Source organism: Vombatus ursinus, unplaced genomic scaffold (assembly GCF_900497805.2).
Source record: "Vombatus ursinus unplaced genomic scaffold, bare-nosed wombat genome assembly UNPS02014945.1, whole genome shotgun sequence".
Taxonomy (NCBI): domain Eukaryota; kingdom Metazoa; phylum Chordata; class Mammalia; order Diprotodontia; family Vombatidae; genus Vombatus; species Vombatus ursinus.
In genome coordinates, this window is record NW_020954723.1 from 7134030 (window position 1) to 7154262 (window position 20233).

Consider the following 20233-nt stretch of genomic DNA (forward strand, 5'->3'; position numbering starts at 1 on the left):
AAGAAACTGAGGCAAATAGGGTTAAATGACTTGCCCAGGGTCACACAACTAGTAAGTGTCTGATGCTGGATTTGAATTTAGGAAGATGAGTTGTCCTGACTCCAGTCTGGGCACTCTATCCACTGTGCCACCTAGCTGCTCCCCAACTTGTTACTTTCTCAAAGGAATTCCTTACAGACATTCCTTCTTTCATACCAATCTCATATTTCCTGTCACTAGTCCCACCTGTCTCCCTTAGACACACTTTCCTGTCAACAAATACACAGCCTTTACCACACCTTCATTCCCGATGATTAAGAGGCTTCACTTGAGTAGTAGAGTTAATTCCTGTAGTAATAAGACACCGGTGTGTAGTATGCCTGTTGGCCTCTTTTTCATTGGTGAGTTGGAACTTTGGGTTTTGGAGAAGTCCTGGATCAGCCTTCCCTGATTCTCCAGAATTAGCCATAATGCCCGGTACTGGGCTGTGTAAACCCTTGGTAAGTTACTTAATGTCCCAGTCAATCTGCTAAGCAATTTTTATACTGGGAGTTCCTAAAAATCACCAGCCCCAACAACCCTTCTCTCCCCCTCCCCCAAAAGATTATTCATATATTAGTTCTTATTAATATTCAGACTGCCATAATGCATTTAAAGTAAGGTTTGATTTTTTAAAAAATTTATTTATATGCAACTTTTCATGGACAAATCAATTCCATAAAATGAAGTGCACCTTTATATTGACTATATTGTTTATATATATGAGATGGCTTGATCAGGAGAATACGATCAATTTGCTTTAGAAATATAGTTCTTCCTTTTTTCTATAAAACATTTAAAGTTGCTAATGCTATTCTGTTTAAAAAAACTGATGAGAGATTAATTATAGCAATAATACCTCCCATCTTTCTTCTTGCAAATTAAAACATTCATTGTTTTTCCTTATTGCAGAAAAGCTCACAAGTCCTGGGAGGTAGCTTTACTGTCATTGTTGATGTATTATTGCTTAGTTTTACTGTTATTATTCTAGTGTAAAACAAAGCATCCTTGGATTTTATGGCAGCAATTTCTCCAATTGCCCAGCCCAAGGAAACTAAGTTTTAAAAGATTAGCAGTGGCCCAAGGCTAAGGTTTCAACTGTTGTAATGTTGTAATGTTATAGTGCTTAGTCTTAATGAAAACCAGGGGCAACTACTGGGGTCTAAAAAGTCATTGTTGGATATAGTCCATGGAGCTAGCTACACTCTTTTAATGTTGTATATATAGCTGACTTTCCCCTTATTTGTTCTTTTTAAGTTCATTGTTCAGTCACCACATAGGAGCCGCAACAGTTATTTTTGCTAAGTTGCTATTGTACTGTTTTTGGATTGATGATAGTAGCCAACATTTATCTGGTCAAGTAAGCTTGACAAATGTTATCTCTTAGGAATAATCCTGTGAGGGTATTATTCACATTTTACAGATGAAGAAATTAAGGTATCATGTTTTAAGAAGAATTGTATCTGCACCTCCAATACTAAATCATGTCTTATATTCCTACCACTAACATTTTGTGTGACTTAATCAAATGATTTCACCTCTCTGGGCTTCAATTTCCTCATCTGCAGAATGAGGACGTTGGGCTGGATGATTTCTAAGGCTTTTTTCCACTTCTGAAGTTCTATGTTTCTATTAAGTGGCCGTATATTCTATATATACATACATATATATTCTCTCTCTATATATATTCTATAGAAGAGTAGAAATTTGGACCCTGGATAACCTCCATTTTGACACACCTCTACTTGGTAAAACACAAAGGTATTGTATAAAAGTAAATATTTAAAATTACTGTTTTATAAATGTTAATGGTAATTCATGGTTTTAATATTAGCTGTAATGCTTTCCAGTGTTCTGATTTGTGTTAATCTCTTAAAATAAAAGCTATTAATAAATACTCTCCACACATTCTTATTTGAGACTCTCACCAACTCTGTGGTATAGGTACTGTATGTGTTTTAGTATTATCTACCTTTCTCTATAGCATTTCAAGGTTTGTAAATATTACCTCATTTCTTCCTCACAACCACCTTGGGAGGCAGGTGCTGTTATTATCTCCATTTTACAGATGAGGAAACTGAAGCAGATAGAGGTTATTGATACACTCAGGGTCACATAGCTAGTTTGTTGGAGTGTTAGAGGCTAGATTTGAATTCAGGTCTTTCTGGCTCCAGTTCCACCACTATCCACTTCATCACCCAGCTGTCTACAGAAATGAGAAAACTGAGGGTCTGTGATGTCATTGGTATAGGGAACATTCATAATGTGAGAACTCTATCCACCGATGCAAATTAGCAACTTATGTGCAATATTATAGGTTTAGTTGCCTGGGAGATTGGGGAGTTAAGTGAATTGCCCACAGTCCTCTAGCTAATAAATGGATTTGAATCCCCTTGTCTTTCTGATTCTAAGATCAGCATTCTAACCACATTACGTCACCTCTCAAGCAAATGGTGTTTCAGCCATTGCTGGTCAGCACTAACTATAAATAAATCAAACAAGTCAGTTTTACACAGTTCTTTGGAGAGTATATAAACACAACTGATTTAGATCACTAGTTTCTGAATGTAAGATATATCAGCATTTCATTTTCTTTTAATTCCTTTTTGTGTTATGTCTACTGAGAAGAAAGCCAGCGTGAAGCTGTTTTCTCATTATCAGTGTGCTTTATACAGAATAGGTTCTTAATATATAGTTGTTGAATGAATGAGTTTTCTTTTATGTATTTGCCCTGTTCACTTTGTTTCTTTTCTTTTTTCAGATTACTTACTTCAGCCTGTGGTACTACAACAAGCAAAATCAGCGCCGGTGGGTAGATTTGGACAAGCCTTTGAAAAAGCAGTTAGACAAGTATGCATTGGAACCAACTGTCTATTTCGGGGTGGTGTTTTATGTGCCTATGGTTTCCCAGCTTCAACAGGAAATTACCAGGTGAGAAGAGCATGTCTGATTTTTTTTAGTTTTTCTTTTAAGTAAGCTGGTAGGATAAAAAACTAAAATTAAGATTGAACTAGGGCATTCAAAGACCAAAATTTCATCCTAACACATCCAACATGTAGACATAATGTTACAGGCAAATTCAGTCGTGAGGCTATCTCAGTGCTGTGTGAATTATTAACTTTTCCTAGGCATAAAGGAAAAATTGAACAAAGGAGAAATTATTTTTGCTCTAGATATGTCTCACTGTTAGAGGGATGCCAGTCATAATTTTTACATGAAGCAGAACTTTTTCTCTGTGCACTTTAATAATGGTATGGAAACAGGAGAGGTTTTTCAAAATCCATGAACTTCGTCACCAAATCGGTTAAGCCCTGCTTACTGCTCATTCCTCAGGGTAAAGCACTAAAGGACTTATAGCTCTGGTTTCCATGGTGACTTGCTAGTTCTTGTAGGAGTTTTAAGGACAAGGAAGATTTTTTGAAAAGCTTGAATAGGTAAAGGAAACTTAGAGGGGGGAGGTATGAAGGAGTACAGGAGGGCTTGTTTGTTGTAAAAGAACTACAGCAGGGATTATCAACTTTTTACTATGGAGAAAAAAAGAGAAGAGCAAAGAAATATGTTGAGGGGTATAGGTCTTTTGGATTTTGAGATTAAAAAATGGACAAGGTATCTTCAGAGTGAAAGAAAATTGTCAGGGACACAATAAAAAAATGTAGCATCTCAACCTATTATTGTAAAACGACCTCCAATGTATGGTCCAGCTGAATTTAAGCTTCTTAATTTAAATTAAATCCTCACTCTTTGTTTAGAAAAAGCGCATTTTTTTTTCAAGGGCCACTTCTGTTACTGCAGTTTTCTGGTTTCACTGTATGGCTTGCAGGACAACATAAAATGCATATAAGTATACACATATCTGTGTATACAAACACATATATCATGCACATGTTAAAGATAATATTACCCTTTGAATGTATGAATGAATATGTTGGTTGATTGTCCTTCATTCTTGAAGAGGACCAAAATGACATCACTATGTTGGGGTCAAGGTACAGTGTGTCTGACTGTGGCTGATCAGACCAGTATGAGCTTGGAAGGCTCTCCCACCAGTCAGGCACAAATAGTCCATATGAACATTTATAGTGGAGATATCTCTAAATTTGTTCATCTCAAGCTGCTTTCGAGCTACAACATTTCTGCTTTGCTTATAGAGCACACTGCCTTCTTTAATGTGGGTACATCGTGCTGGACAGTCCTGTGCCATTGTTTCCAGTACATATGTGTATAGTACACACAGATAGGCATTCAATATGTGATTATTGTCAGGATAATATTTTCTATTTGCAAAGATACTTTGCATCAGCAATTTTGATTTGAGGAGGCATCATGAAATACAGGGTGTTACAAAGGCTTAGTTCATTTTTAAGCTACTAGCAAGACTCCAGGATGTGGAGTCATTAAGATCTGGCTTCATCGTCTTCCTCTGACTCTCAACCAGCTGTGTGACTATGGGTTCTGCTTTAAGCCTTAGTCAGCTCTACATGATTATAACTTACAGGTGGAAGAGCTTCCCACATCAGGAATTCCCATAAAGAAAAAATCACAGATCTTTGGCTTAATGATGTAAATTGGGCTGATGATTTTGTAGATTATTTTATATGAAGCAGTTATTTATTAAACGTTAGTTGGTTAGCTCTTTGGGGTGGGAGGAGATATGTCTGCCAAGTAGATAGAGTGCTTATAGTCAATTTGACATGTTCTTGGCTGATAAATAATTTTGAACAGAGGATGGTGTGTTCAATTTTGTCATTTCTTTGTGAGTCTAGTGGGTATGAAAGGTCTGCACAGTGATATAACTAATTCAGAAAAAAATGTGTTAGTTATGCATGTGGTCAACATAATCACATAACCACAGAGTGTTCTTTCTTTTTAAAAATTGCTGTTTATCAAAAATAAACAATGATATCCCTTCACTTAAAAAAAGGATTAATAACAAGAAGAGGGAATTCAAACAGTAATATTATTTTTAACATGCTAAATATACCAGAACCACATTAGAACAATATTTGCTATAGAATGAAATTTCCACATAAGACTGGCTCATTAATCATACACAATCATTGACATATGAAAAGAACCTATAAGGAAGTTTCACCCTGAGAACACTGGAAAAATTTTGTGACAACTTTCCAGTCTCATGTATAAAGAAGATGGAGATAAAGACAAGGTAGGTTCCTGAATAGTGTAAGGGAAGAGGACCTCATCTGTGAGCAAGGATTGTAGAATTTCCCTGAGGATTCCCGACATTCCGTGCTAATAATTAGTTCCTGCAGGGCTAAGTTCCTAGATAAGCTGCAGATTTTCTACAGAAGCTGTTGCTGTTGGATGTCTTATGAGATATTCCTGGAACTTGTGGCATATAGACAGTGAACCAGTTTGTTCATTTTTTTCCTATAGAGCGACAAAGAGCCCTAAACCCTCTTCTCCCTATATATTTCCTATCCTCCCAAGCTTTCGTAATCACTTTATCTAGGGTAACATTCTATAGGGTGAATGGATGCCTACTGAAACAACAAAATATATGCTACAATATGTTACCTTTGGTTTCTAATTGGCACAACCCTGGCAATCATGAACTTTTTGATTAATCACTATTATGTTTCTGTGCCCCCTTTCAAATATAATACTGTGAATTCTTTCCTAATTATAACTTTTATCAATGACCACCAGAATCCCTTTGACTTTTCTTTTTAAAAAATTTTTTATTTTTTCCCAATTACATGTAAAAACTATTTTTAACATTAATTTTTATTTATTTATTTTTAGTTTTCAGCATTCACTTTTACAAGGTTTTGAATTCCAAATTTTTTCTTCCTCCCTCCCCAAGAGGACAAGCGATCTGATACAGGCTCTACATATACAATGATATTAAACTGATTTCCACATTAGTCATAACATTAGTTTTTAAAAATTTTGAGTTCCAAATCCTCTCCTTCCCCCTCGTTGAGAAGGCAAGCAATTTGATATAGATTATACATGTGCAGTTTTGAACTTTCTCAGTAATAATACTAGTTAATATTTATATAGCGCTTTAAGGTTTGCAGATGCTTCATATATAGTATTTCATTTGATCCTCACAACAGTGCTGTGAGATAGGTGTTATTATTATCCTCATTTTACAGATGAGGTAATTGAAGCCTTGAGAAGTTAAGTATCTTGCCCAGGGTTTGTTGCTCAGTTATTTCAGTTGTGTCTGACTTTTCGTGACCCCATTTGGGGTTTTCTTGGCAAAGATACTGGAGAGGTTTGCTGTTTCCTTCTCCAGCTCATTTTACAGATGAGGAAAATGAGGCAAACAGGGTAAGTGCCTTGCTCAGGGTCATAGGTTACACTCCAAGTAAGTGTCTGAGGCAAGATGGGAAGTACTTGGCCTTTCCTGAGTCCAGGTCCACTATGAGATCTGGTTGCCCCTAAGGCAATTAAATAGATAGGTGCTATCCCTTGTCTTCTGTATATTTCCCTTTCTCCCATGGTATTTGAATCCATTTGAAACCCATATGGGCTTTACTTATTCTTCTTTCCTTATGCATTGGTGTAATTTTCTTTTCTTCTATTTTTGGTGGTTCCCATTCACTAACAAGTATATATTAAGTACCTACTGTATGTCATGCAGTATGCTATATCCTGGGGTTATATATATAAAAATGAACCAGGGGAGAGGTGTCAAATATATTGCTTGCAGCATTCCCATGATGAACAGATATAAGATGCATTGTTGATGAGGTTTTACTCACTGAGAGTTCTCTATTACAATGAAATCACTCCTGATTACCCCTTCCTTCCTTCCTTCCTTCCAACCCTAGTGTGCAAGGTAGTTGCTGGAGTCGCAAAGACAGAAACAAAACTGGCCTTGCTCTCAAGGAACTGGAAGAGGGATGTATGGTGCGGTTGTTTTTATAGATATATGTAAATATAAGCATCTATATATATGCATACATATACATGCATATGTTCTCATACATGTTCATATACATATATATTTGGCACAGTGGATAGAACGCTGGACTTGGAGTCAGGAAGACCTAAATTCAGATGCAGCCATAGAAACCTACTAGCTGTCTGACCTTGGGCAAGTCACTTATCTGCCTCAGTTTCCTCATCTTATAAAATAGTGATGATAATAGCATCTATCAGGAAGGGTTGTTGAGAGGATCAAATGAGATAATATTTGTTAAACCTTTGCAAACCTTGAAGTGCTATGTAAATGCTCACAATTATACACATACACACAAGAAAGGCAATATGACATGGGGGTAAGAGTGCTGGCCTTGGAGTCAAAAAGACCTAAGTTTGACTCCCTCTGCAGACACTTACTTTGTGACCCTGAATAATCTCTCTGAGCCTCAATTTTCATCAATAACACACGTCATAAGTTGAGTAGAATATTAACAGCTAGAAGATTCATAATTGTTAAATAATGGAAGTTAGAGACTTAATCATTTTATTTCATTGTTTTTTATTAGGTTTCAGCTTAAATGTACCTTTTTCTTCAGTACTCTGTATTCGGTAGACACCAAAGTAAAATTTATATTTTTGTTGTTGTTCAGTTGTTTTTCAGTTGTGTCAGACTCTTTGTGACCTCCTTTTGGGTTTTCTTGGGAAGGATACTGGAGTGGTTTTCCATTTCCTTCTTCAGCTCATTTTACGTGAGGAACTGAGGCAAACAAGCTTAAGTGACTTGTCCAGAATCACATAACTAGTAACTGTCTGAGGCTAGATTTGAACTCAGGAAGATGAGTCTCCCTGACTTCAGGTCCAGTACTCTATCCACTGTGCCACCTAACTGCTCTAAAATTTATATACTTATTTTAAAACAATATGTAATCTGTTTGAAAGGCAGCATTTTAAAGCACTGCCTTTCAAACACAGATAACATATTGTTGAAGTCTCAGGGAAGAAGTCAACCATAAATAAGGGTAGAGTGGTGATAAAAATGAATAAACATCTGAATAAACTCTTTCCATTTTGTGTAATTTTTCTGTATATACACATATATTTTACCTTTCAAAGAGCAATCATTTCAAAGGTGTGGTTCATATTTACTTGAATAGATGAAATTTATGAGTTCAGCCAGTAGTTGAAATAATGAGAGGTTTTCTTTTCTCCTTTTTAAATAGGTATCAGTATTATCTGCAACTGAAGAAAGATATATTGGAAGGAAATATTCCTTGCACATTAGAACAGGCAATTCAGCTTGCAGGTTTAGCTGTACAAGGTAAGTCAGAAAAGTACATTAATAGAGGTGTTTTGAAGATACATTATAACTAACAATCTACTGGGAAGAACCATTGACCCAATTGACTTAATCTTTCTGTTTATACTTGAATATCAATAGCTGAATGTTAACAAAGCTTTGTTCCTAGATCACTGGATCCTCTATTTGAAAATGACTTTCAAATGCTGGGATTATGAATATTCAATGGTCATTGTTTACTGATAAATCCTAGAGACTAAGGAAAGTGAAAGAGGTTAGCTGCAGCAGATTAGGCAGCTAAGAGGTGAAGTGGATTGAGAGCTGGACCAGGAGTCTGCAAGACATGAGTTCAAATCCAGGATCAGACTCTTATAAACTGTGTGACCCTGCGAAACTTACTTAACCACTGTTTCTTCCAGTTTCTGCCTCAGGTTGTTTACCTGTAACATGGAGATACTGATAGTACCTCATAGAGTTGTTGTGAGAATGAAGTGGCATAATATTTATAAAGTGATTTGCAAAACTTAAAGCGCTATATAAATGTATTTTTATTATTATTAATAATAAATAAGTAGTTTTGAGAATAAAGGTATTGAAAGTTGAGTATGTTAATAATTTTCCAGATGAATTCATGGCAGGGAAATCCAACTAGGAAATCTGTGAATGATTCTTTTTTATATCTCAGATATCATGAGTTACACTTCTTTATGTTTCAAGCCTCCAATCTAAGTCCACAGTTACAAGCTGCCAGTGACCATTAAGTGGAACTCATTGGCATTCCATAAACATGCTTTCCATTTTTATCTTAGTTATTTTGCAATAGGAGACTTTGATCAAAAAATGTCAATTTGTTTTCAAACTAGTGATTTTTTTTCTTTTGGAATTGCAAAGCAGGTGGATAATTGACAAAATTTGCTTTGCACACATGCAGACTTAGTAACTTTTTATCTATGTGGTTGTATATGTTATATGTGTTTCCATACTTGAAATTACTTTGAAAATGATGGTAAATTATGCTTTAAAAGCTTAGTTTGTGCTCTTCAAAATGAAGGAGCCCAGGTGAAATTACTCTTAAAGCTAATCTTTTAAAAACTTGTTGAACTACCATTAATTAAAAATTTTTTTTGAACCATTCCTTTCATGAGAAATCTGACTTCTGCAGCATATCATCTTTATATAGTATACTAAGCTTTTTTTGAAAATCATAAGGAGATAAAAAAAGCACCTATTTCTCAGGATTGTTGTGAGGATTGAATGAGATAGTATTTGTAAAGCAGTTTACACAGTGCTTGAAACATAGTAGGGACTCTATGAATACTACTACTACTGCTACTACTACTACTACTACTACTACTACTACTACTACTACTACTACTGATTTAGAGCTGGAAGGGACCATTGAGTGTATCAAGTCTAATTAGTTCATTCTACAGTGAGTTCCCAGAGAAGTTAGATGACTTGTTTTTGGTCACATAGGTGAATGACAAAGACCTGGTTGGAACCCAGGCCCTCTGACTCCAAATCTAGCATTCTTTCAAGCATACAAATTAAAATAAGTTAATAAGTGAATCTTGACCTTTATTTTTTTTCTTTCATAGCTGATTTTGGTGATTTTGATCAGTATGAATCCCAGGACTTTCTGCAAAGATTTGCCTTGTTTCCTGTGGTAAGAACTCTTTTATGTTGGGACTTAAAAATGAATAAGATTAAAGGGCTTGAATATGGTTCCCATATCTTAATCCTTGAAATAAGGACATAGATTTTTATAGTTGGAAGAGGACTTAGAGGTTATTTAGCCTAAACTCTTTACTTTATAGGTGAGGTGGTGGTCAGTGGACTGACTAGGATTAAGCGCTAAAAAAAAGTGTATTACTTGGCACGTGAAATGATATGCTACATAATTATGATCTGCATATTCTTTCTGTAGTGAAGTCTGGTACTTTACTTTGGTTTCTTAGACATACTGACCTCTTTAGGTAGTTGGATTTGGGTGCTTGGAAGGAAAATAATGTCATACATTTATAAGATCAATTTTGACAGATATGACGTGGGTTTTGAACACCCTGGCAGCTAAGGAATATACTGTCCTGTTCAGTAGTCACACAAATGCTGTTCTTTTTTGTTTCCTTAAATGCACATGATCTTACAGTATTGGACACAAAAACCCCTTAGTAAATATGTTTAAATAATTGGGATGATAACCTTGTATTGTGATGATGAAATGAAAAGGACTAGCAGGTTTCTTTTTATTCTTAGTAAAAATATCATAATCCTTATTCTAAAATCCCTTTGATAAGTCTTGTCAACTCTTTGGTAGTAAAGATTGCAGATGCTGGTTTATTTTTTAGCCATTCAACCAGCTTGTTTAAAACCTACTCCTTTGTTTTGCGTACAGGGATGGTTACAGGATGAAAAAGTATTGGAAGAAGCAACGCAAAAAGTGGCCTTACTACACCAGAAATACAGGTGAGTGGCATAGGATGCAGTGATTTTTGAAAAGTTATGGACTTCTACAATTTTACAAATGTCTTGACATAAGTAAATTCAGATTTTTAAAGGCAGTCTGATTTTCTGATCCATGGGTCAGAGCTATAATGTGTTATAAACTTATCTGTCTCCCTCTTAACAGAACTACAAATGGAGAAATCCCCCCCCCCCCCCATTATCTTCAGAGTGTTCATTGCATTTTCGGAGGGAGTTGTACTATATGATTTTCAGACTTCATTGGAATAACTGTTATACACTAGCCAATTTAGGTATAAGAAAAACCCCTGACAATTCCAACATGACATTTACATGCATTTTCGCATTTGAACCCCACCACAGTTCTTTGTGGTAGATAGTAAAGGTAGTACAGGCTGTCCCAAAACTCTTGGTGCAGTTTAAAAAAAAATAACTTTTTATTGATGTTTTCTCTTGATTGTATCACCACAGTATCCTATGTACCCCTCCCAGAGAACCATCCCATATGTCAAATAGTATTTTTTTGAGAGGAAAAAAAATCAGCAAATTGATCTATATATTGAAAAAGTCCTAAAACAAGTGTAAAGTTGGGGCAGCTAGGTGGCGCAGTGGATAGAGCACCGACCCTGGATTCAGGAGGACCTGAGTTCAAATCTGGCCTCAGACACCTAACACTTACTAGCTGTGTGACCCTGGGCAAGTCACTTAACCCCATTGCCTAGCCAAAACAAAACAAAACAAAGCAAAACAAAAAAGAAGTGTAAAGTGTAATGCCTGTATACCTCTCACCTCTATGATGAGTAGGTTGAAGGAGTTTTCCCTATCTCTTCATTTGAGTCCTATTTGATCTCCATAATTTTGTTACATTTACTTTTGTTTTTCTGGTACGTGCTCATTCTTTCCATTTAAATTGTTGTAGTCATTGTGTATATTGTTTTGTTTTGATTTTTATTTTTGGCTCTTCTTACTCTACTCTGTATCAGTTTGTATAGATCTTTCCAGGCTTCTCTATTCATTGCACACATCATTTCTTACAGCACAGTAGTATTCTGTTATATTCAAGTATCATATATTTTTTTTCACCATTCCTTAATGGATAGGCATCTACTTTGTTTCCAATTTTCAGCTATTACAAAAAAGTGTTGCTATAAATATTTTGGAGTATGTGGGGACTTTCTTTTTATTGATAGCTTCTTTGGGGAAGCTAAGTAATGGAATTTCTAGTTTAAAAAGTGTGGACACTTTAGTTTTATTGCAGCATTAAGTTTTATTGTCTTAAAACTTGGTGACTTTTAATAGACTTTTACGCTGTTAAAGCTTAAAACTACACCAAGACTTTTGGAACATCCTGTATTATCTCTGTTTTACAGATGAGGAGATCGAAGCAGAGAGAAATTAGGTAGTATGTGCCAAAGATGGAACCTGAACTGTGGTTGTCCTGATTCCAAGTCCAGCTCTCTATATTACACCATATTGCCTTAAATATTCTCACCTAGCCAAAGTCAGGGCTTTTTCTAAACAATTAAGTATCTACATGTCATTTCAAATAGCCACTGTGTACCTTGTCCATATTACTGCTTAGCAGGATATGTGATTCAAAAGTTTGCATTATTGCTTTACTTTTAGAGTGCTTGTATAAACCTTTGATGTCTTTTATCCTAATGCCGTAGGCAGCACTTCAGAAATGGCCGTCAAGGCTGATAGGTTATCTGTGGTCTCAGTCTTGCATTGCAGAGGAAAAGAGTGCTGTTCTCTCATTGCTCCAGTCTGTCCTATATGCCATGAAAACTGGTTTCCCCAAATCAGTTCCCTACTCATGGACCTTCAATAGTTTCTCATTTCCTGTAGGAGGAAGTCTGCACTCTAAGTGTGTTTTCTCTCTCTTACTTAATATGGGCCCAATGCACTGCTCCAGCTTTATGCCCTGCTAATCCAACAAATTGGTGTACTTCTTCTTCAGACATATTTTATACTTTCCTGCTTTAGTTTATGCCTTCCCTACCTAGGGTGATGTCATCCCTTTATTGTCATTTAAAACTTACTCATCTTTTAAGGCCCAACTCAAATCCAGCTTCCTCTAGGACCATCTAAGCTGGAATTGTTGTTTTCTTCTCTATCGCTGTCTCTGGTCTATCTCTCTTTGTCTTTCTGTCTCTTTCTGTCTCTGACTCTATTTTTGACTCTTCATCTCTCTTTCTCCCTGTCTTACTCTCTGTCTCTTTCACTCTGCCTTTCTCTGTCTGTCCCTCCCTCCCCTTCTATCTTTTTTACTCTGCCTCTGTCTCTTTCTCCTGCCCTCCTTCTCTGTTTCTCTCACCTTCCCTCTGTTTTTCTTACCCTCCCTCTTCCTTTTTTAAAATTTTTTTTACCGTCCCTCTTTCTTTCTCTCTCCCTCTTTCTGTCTGTCTCCCTGTTTGCTCTGTCCTTTTCTCTTTATTTTTCTCTCCTCTCTCTTCATTCACTCCTATAATACTTATTAATCCACAATACTGATTATATACTGTCTGGTACTTTTAGGTGTATTTTCATGTGCAAAATTCTTTTCCAGCTACTAGATTGCAAGCTCATTGAGGGCAACTGTCTCCTGTCATATTTCTTTCTTTCCTTCAAAGCCCCTAGAAAAAGTAATTTGCACATAGTAGGGTCCCAAGAAGTATCTGTTGATTTTTTGAGTTACTCAAGGGGGACTTGAGCAATTAAAATTATTTTAATTTAATGAGTGATCTTCTAAACTGACCTTTTTTTTTTGTTTTTTGTTTTTTCTTTTGGTTATAGAGGGCTTACCCCACCTGATGCTGAAATGCTATATATGCAAGAGGTAGAGAGGATGGATGGTTATGGGGAAGAGAGCTATCCTGCTAAGGTATGCAGGGTTATTACTGTTTCACAAAAATTGGTGTTGACTTTGGGACAAAATGTAAACTTCTTCATTTGGCATTTAAATCCTTAGATAGTCTGGCTCAAAGCTACCTTTCCAGGCCTATTTCATGTAACTCCACTTTATGAACTTAGACCAGTCAAAGTGCACTCCTGGTTTTTCTCTGAGCCCACCAACCACCTCCCTCTCTGCATACGAACAGTCATCCCCTATGCCTGGACTGCACTCTTTCCTCATCTCTCAGAATTCTTGTCCCCTTTTCTTCCTTCAAGGCTAACCTCAGGTACCGCCTCCTCTATGGAGCCTTCCCTAATCCCTACCATTTCCTGCCAGTTGTTAGTGTTTTCTCTCTTTGTTGCCACCTGCTTTTGCATTCTAGTTATTGTGAGAGGAGCAGTGTGACAAAGCGGGCAGAGAGTTGACCTTAGAATAAAGCAGACCTTGGCTCAAATTCTGCCTCTGACCTATATTGGCTCTGAGATCCTGATCAAGTCATTTAAACTCTCAGTGCCCCTGGCAACTCTCTCTAAGACAGTCTTGGATTGTCTTAGATAACTCTCTTAGGGCAGTTGCTGGACCACATTGTTGGCATTACTTAGGCCTGTGATTTTGAAGGCTCAAACTACAACGAAAAAGGCTTTATTTTTGTTCTTGTTACATGTACATCTAAGTTCCTTGAGGTCAGGGACTATTTTGCCTGACATTTCGTAAGTACTTAATAAATGCTTGGTGACTGATTAGTTGATGAAGTCACATAGTAGAAGATAAGCTTCTTGATAATAAGTACTGTTTTGGTTTTGTATTGCTAATTCTGGATCCACTGAAACTAACAATTTATTATTTTTTGCTTTATGGAACAATTGAAGGAAAATTCCATTATAGTTCATATTTATGTAGTATTTTGCTGATTTGGAAAAAAAATTCTTCTTAACAGCTCTGTGAGATAGATAGTATATCTTGTTACATCTTTTTCTAGATGAGGAGACTGAGGCATAGAGACTTGTTCAGGGTTGGGTGATTAGTACCAGACAGCTGAGACTCAAATCTAAATCTTCTGAGTCTAACATTACTACTTTTTTCCACAGTCATACACTGAATTTGTATTCCTTGTGTTTAAAAATAAATGAGGATATCTGAAAACTTAATCAAGGAACTAATTTAAAAGTCTATTAAATTATGCTAATTTTACATACCACTTGCAAATATTAATGGCAGGAGAGTTATCAGCACTAAAATTGGGGTAGTCATACCTTTTAACTTTTCAACTTTTTTATATATTCTTTAGCAAGAAAATAAAATTAGCCCTTTGAGACTTAAAAAAATCTATCTATCTATATTTGTGATTAAGTGAATATGTACAATTCTTTCCACAGCTTATTTTAAGTTAGTAAATTATTAAGGTAATTGCTACTTTGCTTATTGAGTGTATTTTTTTTTTTCATGCTGGTATAATTTCTACTTTCTTATTTCAGGATAGCCAGGGAAGTGACATCTGTATTGGAGCCTGTCTCGATGGCATCTTTGTGAAACACAAAAATGGAAGGCCTCCTGTTATATTTAGGTATTATTCTTAAAACTTTTTCTTTAAATTTTTAAAAGAATTTTCAGATTTGTATTTTATGTATTTTTGATGATTTTTGTATCATCTACTTTTTATGAAGGTAAGAGGGAATTGTGTCTTTTCTGAAATGAAATGCTTTCTGATTGTAGTTATTCCTTTGAACTATGTGGAATATATACTTCAAAAGTAAATGTGTAGGAAATAGTGTTTAGTATTAACAACTTGATGACTCTTTAAAACTCCTGCTTTGTTTTTTTACCTGCTCTTGTTGGCTTCAGAATAGAAAAGAAGAGGGATGATAAGGGTTACTTCTTCCTTCACACTCTTGATTTAATGGCCAACTATTTCAGTAATGCCACCTTCTTTACTCTTTAATCCTTCAGCCCTTTGACCTTTTGTCTGTTCTGGCCCGGCTAATCCCCAACTCTGGATAACTCCCCTTCTCTGTATCTTTTCTGGAGTCACTAGGGCTGTTGGAAGAGGTCGTCACATCAGACCAATTGCATCTACTACAGTTTATGGTCTCTAATTTCAACAGGGATTCCATGTGTTGCAAACCTTTTATTCATCTCTTGTTGATTCTCTAACATATTACTCTTAGCAATTCTTCTAAACTTCCTTCTCCTTCCTCTGGCCTCTCTTCCTCCATCCCTTTCCAGGATACCTTTCCCGATCCCCCATAGTTGTTCATGCTCTTCCTGCCTCAAGTAATAAAGTATTTACATGTGTTTACATGCTGTGTCCCTTCAATAGAATGCAAACTTTTTGAGAGCAGAGACAATTTTCTATTTTATTTTTCTATCCCTAGAGACTAGTGCAATGCCTTACATAAAGTAGGCACTTAATAAGTGTATGCTTAATTAGTTGGAATTCAGCAACTGATTTCATCTCCTACTTTTCTGAGGAAACAAAGAGGTCACGTAAAGTGATCCTCATCTCCCATTTTCTACACTTCCAAAACCTTTCTGTTGCTTCATGTATTCCATACTTCTTTCCTCCATTCTCAGAAAATAAAGTGGCCTTTCATCATGCCAAGCCTAATACTGTTAAACCTATGATAACTATCTCATCTCTTTCTGTCTCCTCCCGAACCTTACCCCATCAATTATTCTTCTCACTTAATTGCAAAACTTCCATGGATAAGAGTACGCTTGCTGCTTGTATTATTTCGTAAAGGTCTCTCACTCTCAAACCTCTGAATCTGGTTGTTTTTTCCCCTTACTTCTCTACTGAAACTGCTTTTTCCAGACTCGCTAGCGATTTCTCCATTACCAAATCCAATTAGCTTCATCTCAATTCTCTTAACTTTAAACTTCCAAAAAATTTGGCAATAAATATATTAATTTTTTGGTGTTATATGGTCATTTATGTGCATGTTTTAGTTATCTTTCATCTTGACCTCTGTAGTTGTTGTTGACCAGTTCTCCTTTTTAAAAAAAGTATGTTTTATTGATATCTTTTGATTTTATTTCACTTATATTCTTCCCACTCTTTTTGAGGTTCTCTTTTTTTTTTTTCTGTGACATTGATCTCTTCGGTATCTTCTCCCTTCTCTCTTTACTTTTCCTTCTCATTTTTATTGGTTCCTTTTCTTCCTCTAGCCTCTGTAGAGTGAATTCCCTTAAGGCTCTGTTCTTATCATTCTCTGATTTCATTCTGCCTTCTTCTGCCTCTGCATTTATACATGGGGATTTCCAGTGACTAAATAGAGCCTTTCATGTCTCTACTTGTTGAATTCCTTCTATTCCTTTAAGACACTAGTCAGGTACAATCTCAATATGGGAAATAACTTTTGTGAAAATATGAAGGTGGCAATTGAATTTAAGAAAGCTGCCTCAACAGAAGCAGGCATCCTGATTCCCACATGTGTACTCCAGAAAAAACCCAAACATTGCATCAGAGTGAAAAATGATCAAGAAATCCAAGGAGAAACTACAGCAAGTGATTTCTCGCACCACTGAGCTGCACAAAAATTCAACCTACAAGCAGTAGGAAAGGGGTCTGTCAGAAAAGCCAGTGCCAAATGGTAGCTTCCCAAGATGACCAGAAACTAGCCAGAGACATGATTAACTTGCTAGACTCCATATCCGGAGGCAACAAGAGTGGCAGGTTTCCCTGAGAAATCCCCGGGGTTGTCAGAAACCTATAGCTGGCACCTTTGAAGTGACTTGGTGGAGCAGCCACTAGTGAGACTGTAGCAGTGCTCAGGCTAGTACCCTCCCTTTCAGGCCTGAGGACTCGTGGGATTCTAGTGTTTTGTCCTGAGATGCCATAGAAGGCCCTGAATCCCCAGTGCTTTGAACCACAGAGATTTGGGAGGAGGCCTAACTGCAAGGTGGAGGTTAGCAGAGAAACTCAGGTCGCTTTAGTTGAGACTAACCAGGGGGTAAACAGCCTGCCCAGGAGGTGGAGCTTGGCTCTGGTACAAAACCCCTATTGAGGGGCTAAGAGTGGAGAGATGAATAAACTGAGAAAGACATAGACAATGATAAAGAATAGTGGTAGTTCCAGACATGCCCCCAAGTCCAACCTCAAAGAGGAGAGTAACTCTGTAACTACAAACATTTAAAGGGAACGTTGATTTTCCTCAAACACTATATGAATAAGGAGAAGAAATGAAGCAAGAGATAAAATGATAAAATAAGAGCTCTGGAGGAAAGAATTGGAAGGAAAAGAAATAACTTGGAACAGAAAGAGGTAGACTTTTCCCGAGTAACAGACTCCCTGAAAAATTAAAACAAACCAAACAGAGATCATTGGCTCCACGAGACAATAAACACTATCAGAACAAAATCAAAATATTGAAAAAAAATGTAATAATCAGCTGTCAAAAACAATTGATCTGGAAAACAGGTCAAATGGAATTAATTTAAGAATCATAGGTCTCCCTGAAAACTATGATCAAAACAAAACCTGTACTCTGTTTGAGGAACCTATAAGTAAAAACTGCCCAAATTTATTAGAACCACAGGGTAAAGTGAAGACAGAAAGAATCTACTGACCACCTGTGAAAGAGACTCCAAAAATCCGAGGAATGTCATAGCCCAAACCCAGAGATTGCAGGTCAAAAATAAAAGTGCTGAAAGAAGAAAGGAGTTCAAGTATCAAGGAACTATAGTCAGGATCAAAAAGACCTGGCAGTTTCTACTGTCAGTGAAAGGATGTCTTAGAATGTAGTATTCCAAAAGGCAGAATAACATGTCTTATAAAGGTAAGCATAAGGGAAAGTAAGTAAATAGATAAAAATTAAAAATGACCTTTTGGAATAGAGGCATTCCAGATGAACAGACCAGAGTTCAGAAGGAAATAGGATATACAAAAACAAGAATCAAGAGAAAATTAGAAAGACAAATTTATTTCAATAGTTGTACATTGATAAAGTGCTAATATTCTTGTAGGGGGAGAAGCAACAGCCCTGGGTTTGAGAATTTTAAGAAGAGAAAGAGAAGAGAGTGTAGGACATTTTAGTATAGAAAGGAGGAATAATGGAGTAGATCCTATTATGGTTGGGTTATATGAAAAGAAGAGTATATGAACATGGAGGGAAAAGTTGGGGAACAGGCAGTAGATGAAACACATTTATCTGAATCAGATAAAGAAGGGTTGAACAAACATCATGCTAATATGCACATCCACACACAAAAGAGATTGATGTAGAAATATATCAAACTAATCAGGCAAAGAGGTGGGAATAAGGAAGTAGAGGTTAAGAGGGAGAATAATACTGGGGAGCAAATAGTCAGGGAAAGAAGTCATAAGCAAAACAAACTTCCTGATCCTGAAGGGCAGCTTAAAAGGGGAAAAAAAAGAAAGGTGAAGAACTAGCCTCTAAGGAGTGTGGGGGTGCCCATCAATTGTTGAATAGCTGAACAAAATGTGATGTGTGAATTCAGTGGAATATTATTGAACTATCAGAAATGATGGAAGACAATTTCAGAAAATCCTAGGAAGTGTGAACTGTCAGAATGAAGTGAACAGAACCAATAGGACATTTTCTTCTTTGAGTACTCTTCATATTCTTTTACTACTTATTCACTGGAGAATGACTCTTGTTGTAATATATTTACATTATTTCCCTAGATATCTTGAATAACAGGCCCTTATCAGGGATCTTTGATACAAAAACTAACTTTCCCTTCCCTCTTAATTGATGGTTTCCCTTCTTTCCTGGTAGTATGAATTTTATTCACACAAAACCATTTTGTTTCATGTAAATAAAGTATTTTATGTTTTTTTTTAATCTCTTCTATCCATTGTTCAAATAATAATTCTCCCTCTGGCCATGGTTGTGAAAAAATTATTTTTACCACCACTTGCTAGTTGTATTCCATCTTTGGTCAGATGCTTGCTATTTCTGTATTTTAAGTTATGATCTGGCCATTAATCCAAATTTCATTCTCAAATTTAGTCATTTTTTTTAAGGGGGAGGAGTAGAAGGCAGCCTTTAAAAAAAACAAACAACTTTCCTGCCCCCTCCCTCCCTTAGCTGCAAATACCTTGTATCCCCCATTAAAATGGATGTTCTTTGAGAGCAGGGACTGTGGTTTTATGTACCTTTTTTTGAATCCCCAGTATTAATATAATGCCTTGCCCATAGTAAGCACTTATAAAAGCATATTGACACTATCACTGCAATTTATACACACACACACACACACACACATATATATATACATTTATATGAAATAAATTCAGTGCTTTAGTTTCAAACCTGTCCTGCTTGTCGGACACCGTTATCTACATCTGTTTTTTCTCTTCTGAAGCCCTTGGCTTCAATAGGTAGTAACAATGAAAGTACTGCCTTTGCCCTAAGGTCTTTGGTTTTTTGCCCAAGACTTTGTAAGTGTTGGCAATGCCTTCCAGGACTTGCTTCAGGCAGGATCATTTGTGCCCACTTGGATCACCAAAAGTAGATAGTAGTCATCTGGTTTGACAAGTCTTGGGAGATTTGTCACATCTTTGATACATATGCTATGATGAGAGCAGACCTCTCTTTGATTATCACATCTATAAATAACTTCCCTCAGTAACAAGCAGTAGGGAGTCATTTGCCATCACTATTCTCTTATTCTAACCCTTAGTGGATGAATATTTGATGGCACTTGTGGGTCTGTATGATTAT

At 36.4% G+C, this 20233-nt stretch overlaps 1 protein-coding gene across 2 annotated transcripts in view; it reads left to right on the forward strand.

Moving 5' to 3' along the window:
* PTPN21 (protein tyrosine phosphatase, non-receptor type 21) overlaps positions 1–20233 on the forward strand; it is a 112491-nt gene that overhangs the window by 44779 nt on the left and 47479 nt on the right. For both annotated transcript variants that reach the window (XM_027844902.1, XM_027844901.1), the window contains exons 3-8: positions 2780–2949; positions 8133–8230; positions 9808–9875; positions 10605–10675; positions 13448–13535; positions 15023–15111. In XM_027844902.1, coding sequence (XP_027700703.1) covers positions 2780–2949; positions 8133–8230; positions 9808–9875; positions 10605–10675; positions 13448–13535; positions 15023–15111 — 584 coding nt within the window. The remainder of the gene's footprint in view (positions 1–2779; positions 2950–8132; positions 8231–9807; positions 9876–10604; positions 10676–13447; positions 13536–15022; positions 15112–20233) is intronic.